The 6,843-nt window shown below is 41.6% G+C and overlaps 1 protein-coding gene across 2 annotated transcripts in view; it reads right to left on the reverse strand.

The window, feature by feature from the left end:
- The window catches only part of ZNF335 (zinc finger protein 335), a 158,546-nt gene that overhangs the window by 38,408 nt on the left and 113,295 nt on the right, over positions 1–6,843 (reverse strand). For both annotated transcript variants that reach the window (XM_073559356.1, XM_073559355.1), the window contains exons 9-10: positions 5,706–5,883; positions 1,017–1,129 (exon numbers count right to left, since the gene is read on the reverse strand). In XM_073559356.1, coding sequence (XP_073415457.1) covers positions 1,017–1,129; positions 5,706–5,883 — 291 coding nt within the window. The remainder of the gene's footprint in view (positions 1–1,016; positions 1,130–5,705; positions 5,884–6,843) is intronic.

Raw genomic sequence — 6,843 nt, forward strand, 5'->3', positions numbered from 1 at the left:
ACTGACAGGTTAAATCTCAGAGACAACTTTTTCTATCCTTCCCCTGAAAAGCTATGTTGAATAATCTTTGTTTTCAGATCATTTGAGAGTTGTTTTGAGGAGCCAATGATGCCACTCTTCATAGGAGAATCAAATAGGAGAACTACTTGCAAGTGGCCACCTTAAATACCTTTTCTCATGATTTGATACACCTGGCTATGAAGTTCAAAGCTCAATGAGGTTACAAAACCAATTTAGTGCTTCAGGAAGTCAGTAAAAAGTAGTTAGGAGTGTTCAAATCAAGAAAATGATAAGGGTGCCCATACTTTTGCACCGGTCAAATTTTGTTTAAATGCAGATTGCACATTTTCTGTTAGTACAATAAACCTCATTTGAATCCAGAAATATAACTGAGTCCATCAGTTATTAGATATATGAAACTGAAATACCTGTTGCAAAAACCAAAATTGTTATAAAGAAAAAAGGTTAATATTAATAGGGGTGCCCAAACTTTTACATATGACTGTATGTGCTGGAGGGGGGACCAAACTGAATTCTTGCCCCAGGTGCCACAAAACCAAGACACAAGACTTAAGTCAGAATGAAGACTATTACGTAATTCTAGTTGTCCGCAACTTTCTTTACATTATTATGGTGTTTTTTCTTCATTTTTTTTGTGTCTCTTTATAGTGTAAATAATAGTGTAGCTTTAAATCACAATAAGACAGCTTTTCAGTATTTGCACTGCAGCGTCTATCATTATAGGACAAGATTAGAATAAATGGTATCAACCTCTATTATAAGTCTGGGGGAGGATAGGTAACATAGGATCCAAATACTGACAATAGGTGATGGTGACCACGCAGGTCCTTCTTCCCCACTCTGCATGTCACAGAGCATGCCCACTGCCACATAGATAGTGCACAGCTCATGACTCACAAAAATGCTGGTCACTAAGGTTAAATGTCAAAAAAAATGTTCCTTAAACACTCGGGTAACTTAAGAACTATATAATTATCTGATACATCACATCTTACCGTTCTTGCTGGTGTACAGCAGAGTGTCTTATCACATCCTTCTTGTAGACACTTGTATAGTTACACTGATCACACTTGTGCGGTTTGTTTCCCTGGTGGTTGAACATGTGTTCCTTACAGAAAAATAGAATGCACTTAATATGGAATCTAAGAAAACACAAAATATTTCATGTAGCCCAACAGAAAGGAATCACAGGATGTTAAATTTGGGAATCGTTGAGGCCAGTGCAACATTGGTGAATTGACCTGAGACGACACATCACTAAAACAGTGGAATCCATATCCGAGGACAAGCTGAAACGCATCTGGACAGAATTCGACTACTTTAAATATTTGTAGCGTATAGAAAATCTTTGATCGATACTTGTGTCTTTTCATGTTAATAAATGTGTTATGTTACTTCGGTTATGAATACTGAGGCTATAATTTTACACCATCCTTTTTTAATCACCCTGCAAAAAAATTAGAAAAACATGGTTGCTTTCTATCAGAAACCACTCCACTCGTCTATGGCTTGTGTCTGAGCACCACTGAAATAAGACTGAGATGCAATACAAAACACAACCTGGAAGAAAGTACCCCTGATAGCAATTTTTTTTAAAAATTTGTACAACCCATAAAGTCTTATCATTCTACTGATCCTAGTTCATCAATGCATATACAATATGTATACAATATATATACATACAGTACATCTACACTCACTGGCCACTTTATTAGGTACACCTGTCCAACTGTGTGTTAAGACTTAATTTCTAATCAGCCAATCACATGGCGGCAACTCAGTGCATTTAGGCATGTAGACATGGTCAAGACAATCTCCTGCAGTTCAAACCGAGCATCAGTATGGGGAAGAAAGGTGATTTGAGTGCCTTTGAACGTGGCATGATTGTTGGTGCCAGAAGGGCTGGTCTGAGTATTTCAGAAACTGCTGATCTACTGGGATTTTCACGCACAACCATCTCTAGGGTTTACAGAGAATGGTCCGAAAAAGAAAAAAAATCCAGTGAGCGGCAGTTCTGTGGCCGGAAATGCCATGTTGATGCCAGAGGTCAGAGGAGAATGGGCAGACTGGTTCGAGCTGATAGAAAGGCAACAGTGACTCAAATTGCCACCCGTTACAACCAAGGTAGGCAGAAGAGCATCTCTGAACGCACAGTGCGTCGAACTTTGAGGCAGATGGGCTACAGCAGCAGAAGACCACACTGGGTACCACTCCTCTCAGCTAAGAACAGGAAACTGAGGCTACAATTTGCACAAGCTCATCGAAATTGGACAGTAGAAGATTGGAAAAACGTTGCCTGGTCTGATGAGTCTCGATTTCTGCTGCGACATTCGGATGGTAGGGTCAGAATTTGGCGTAAACATGAAAGCATGGATCCATCCTGCCTTGTATCAACGGTTCAGGCTGGTGGTGGTGGTGTCATGGTGTGGGGAATTTTTTCTGGGCACTCTTTGGGCCCCTTGGTACCAATTGAGCATCGTTGCAACGCCACAGCCTACCTGAGTATTGTTGCTGACCATGTCCATCCCTTTATGACCACAATGTACCCAACATCTGATGGCTACTTTCAGCAGGATAATGCGCCATGTCATAAAGCTCGAATCATCTCAGATTGGTTTCTTGAACATGACAATGAGTTTACTGTACTCAAAAGGCCTCCTCAGTCACCAGATCTCAATCCAATAGAGCATCTTTGGGATGTGGTGGAACGGGAGATTCGCATCAGGGATGTGCAGCCGACAAATCTGCGCCAACTGTGTGATGCCATCATGTCAATATGGTCCAAAATCTCTGAGGAATGCTTCCAGCACCTTGTTGAATCTCTGCCACGAAGAATTGAGGCAGTTCTGAAGGCAAAAGGGGGTCCAACCCCTTACTAGCATGGTGTACCTAATAAAGTGGCCAGTGAGTGTATATTTATAAAACTGAATGTATGTATGTGTGTATCACCAACCAATCACGAAGCATCTTTCATTTCACCAGAGCTGTTCAAAAGAAGCTCAGCTGTGATTGGTTGCTATGAGCAACGGTTTTCCTTGCAACCAATCACTAAGCATCTCTTATTTCACCAGAGCTGGTTAAAAGAAGCTGAGCTGTGATTGGTTGCCATAAGCAAGTTTTCCCACTTGACAACACCTCAGCATACACTGACATGGTGGGAGAACATAAATTCCAAGCCATTGTCTGCCCCCCAGAAAGGAGCAGTGAGCACATGACAGAAATGAACACCACCTCCCGTGCCTATATACCCATCACACATCCTCCATACCAAACCGTCAAAGTGTGAAAAAATGGATCCGTTGCAGATTTGCAAAAAACTGATGCACTGGATCGGGTTTTTGGATGGATCTGTCGCAGCAGCCAGTGTATGAAATTTATAGGAACAGAACTCTGGAAAAGCGGAGAGAGAGAGACACCAGGGTCTCTTAAAGGGATCATTGGTATGGAAGTTAGGGCAAATCCACACTGCGCTTTGGTACTGACCCCAGGCCTTTCTTAAAGGGATCCCCAGTATGGAAATCAGGGCAATTGCCTTCAAATGCTCTGGTACTGACCCCAGGTTCTCTTAAAGGGATCCCTGTACGGAAGATAGGGCAAATCCCTCAGCACTCTGATTCTGACCCCAGAACTCTATTAAAGGGATCATTGGTATGCAAGTAAGGGCAAATCCTCTCTGCGCTTTGGTACTGACGCCAGGCCTCTCTTAAAGGGATCCCCAGTATGGAAGTTAGGACCGTTCCACTCAGCGCTCTGGTTCTGACCCCAGGCTGACGGGATGATGTGGGATATTAGTGGTAGTACTCCGGCGGCTCTGGCTGACGGGATGATGTGGGATATTAGGGGGAGTAGTCCAGTGGCTCTGGCTGACGGGATGATGTGGGATATTAGGGGGAGTAGTCCAGTGGCTCTGGCTGACGGGATGATGTGGGATATTATAGTGAATGTGGCTATGCGGAGTGGGTGGGGCCCTACACTCAGCTTTATATATGGATATAAACATCATAATTTGTTATAACTAACCGTAGTTTGTTACTATGCCTGGGCAGCGCCGGGCTCTTCAGCTAGTATAATATATACAACACGTGCCCTCACTTGTACAAGGCTCCTTCATACTCCAAAATAAAGACATTAGTTTGTGAGTCCCAGCAGGGGAGAAATATTTTCTGCGTACAGCACCAAACGAAGGTGTTATTAATATAGAAATAATAAGAAATCAGAAATAAATACAGCAATAGATGTTAAACAGTTGTGTGAAAAAGTGTTTGCCCCGTTCCTGATTTCGTATTCTTTTGCACGTTTGTCACATTTAAATGTTTCAGATCACTAAACAAATTTAAATATTAGACAAAGATAACACAAAAACACAAGATGCAGTTTTTAAATTAAGGTCTTCATTATTAAGTAAAAAATAAATCCAAACTTACTTAAAAAGTGATTGCCCCCTAAACATAATAACTGGTTGCGCCACCCTTAGCGGCAACAACTCCAATCAAGCGTTTGCGATTACCGCCAACGAGTTTTTTTTTTACAATGCTCTGGAGGAAATTTGGCCCACTCAATTTTGCAGAATTGTTGTAATTCAGCCGCACCCTCCACACTGGAGGGTTTTTGAGCATGAACTGCCTTTTTAAGGTCATGCCACAGCATCTCAATCGGATTAAGGTCAGGACATTGACTAGGCCACTCTAAAGTCTTAATTTTGTTGTTATTAAGCCATTCAGAGGTGGACTTGCTGGTGTGTTTTGGATCATCCTGCTGCATAACCCATGTGCGCTTCAGCTTGAGTTCACAAACAGATGGCCGGAGATTCTCCTTCAGGATTTTTTGGTAGACAGCAGAATTCATGGTTCCATTTACCACAGCAAGTCTTCCAGGTCCTGAAGCAGCAAAACAGCCCCAGACCATCACACTACTACCACCAGGTACAGAGACTGGATGACTCTTTGATGAGTCATTGCAGTGATCTTGGGGTAATTTTTGTTGGCCTTTCACTCCTGGGAAAGTTCCCCACTTTTTCATGTTTTTGCCATTTGTGGATAATGGCTCTCACTGTGTTTCGCTAGCGTCTCAAAGATTTAGAAATGGCTTTATGACATTTTCCAGACTGATAGATCTCAATTACTTTGTTTCTAATGTGTTCTAGAATTTCTTTGGATCTTGGCATGATGTCTAGCTTTTGAGGATCATTTGGTCTACTTCACTTTGTCAAGCAGGTCCTATTTGAGTGATTTCTTGATTGATAACAGGTGCGGGAGTAATCAGGCTTGGGTGTGGCTAGGGAATTTGATCTCCGCTTCCCAAAGTTGTGATAAATCACGGTTAATTTATGCTATAAGGGGGGGCAATCACTTTTTTCACACAGGGCCCTGTAGGTTTAGAATTCTTTTTCCATTCCCCTTCCCTTCATTTAAAAACAGAATTTTGTGATTACTTGTGTTATCTTTGTCTAATATTTAAATTTGTTTGGTGATCTGAAGCATTTAAGTGTGACAAACATGCAAAAGAATAGGAAATCAGGAAAGGGGCAAACACTTTGTCACACAACTGTACATGCAATGTGGAAACTTTTTACGTGAATGATAATGGACTTTGACATGTTAGCAGCTATGATTTAATACATAAAACTAGGCTTTAATACATTCATGTTCAATTTAAAATAAAATATAATGCAAAAAAATTCTTACCTTTAGAGAAGACCATCTCCGGCACTGATAGCTACACTGCTGGCACTTAAACATTTGAGGGTCATTGCTATCATGTGAGTTTACATGGAAAGAATAATCTTCTTGTGTAAGGAACCTAGAGCCACAGACCCGGCAGATGAAAGGTCTGAGCAAAGGCTTATTTGGTGGTTTATAGTACCTGCATTGAAAAGGAAAAATCAATAACAATCATATATGTCATGCTCCTGAAATTCTACATCTCTTCAATCTAAAATGTGTAACCCAAAATAGCTTTTTGCACTTAAAGAGTACTTTTCACAAGTTTGAGCATGTTAAATTAGCTACATCACGGAAGTCACTGCAGAGCTGAATAACATATCGTTTTTATTTTTTAATTTCTCCTCTCTGCTCGGGAGATATTAGCTTGTAAAGTTTAGGATATAATTTATGATAAGTCCAACTAGGCGTTACTAATAGTGATGAGCGAGTATACTCGTTGCTCGGGTGTCCTCCGAGTATTTTGGCGTGCTCGGAGATTTAGTTTTCGTTGTCTCAGCTGCATGATTTGCGACTGCTAGACAGCTTGAATACATGTGGGAATGCCTGTTTGTTAGGGAATTCCCACATGTATTCAGCCTGTCTACAAGTCGCAAATCATGCAGATTAGACGAGGAAAACTAAATCTCCGAGCACGCAAAAATACTCGGAGGACACCTGAGCAACGAGTATACTCACTCATCACTAGATACTAGACATTTGTCTCTTGGGGAGTGTGCTTTTCCTATGCATGAGGTTGACCAATCATATGCAGGCAGCAACACACGGGTGGTTGGAGAGGACACGCCCCCACAATAAGTTAGACCAGGGTTTCTCCTGTGTGAGGCATGTGATAACAGACATTCTGCTCTCCCTGAAGAGCTGGGTGTGATAAAGTGCCAGTGGAGCAGGGTTGAGTGTGATTACGAATATCTTTCATCTCATGGCAGTCAGTGTGAAGAGAAGGGCTGACTGACATCAGAGCTAAAAACACTGACAAGCAAGCTGCAGCTGCAGAGGTATTTGTAATGATGAAATGTGTATGTAATCACAATCATCTCTGCTCTACTCCCTGCACTTTCTACTTTCACACCACTCTTCAGTGAGGCCAATGACGAGAGCA

This window comes from Dendrobates tinctorius, unplaced genomic scaffold, assembly GCF_039654945.1.
Source record: "Dendrobates tinctorius isolate UK_male_01 unplaced genomic scaffold, ASM3965494v1 ptg000270l, whole genome shotgun sequence".
NCBI classification, from domain to species: Eukaryota; Metazoa; Chordata; class Amphibia; order Anura; family Dendrobatidae; genus Dendrobates; species Dendrobates tinctorius.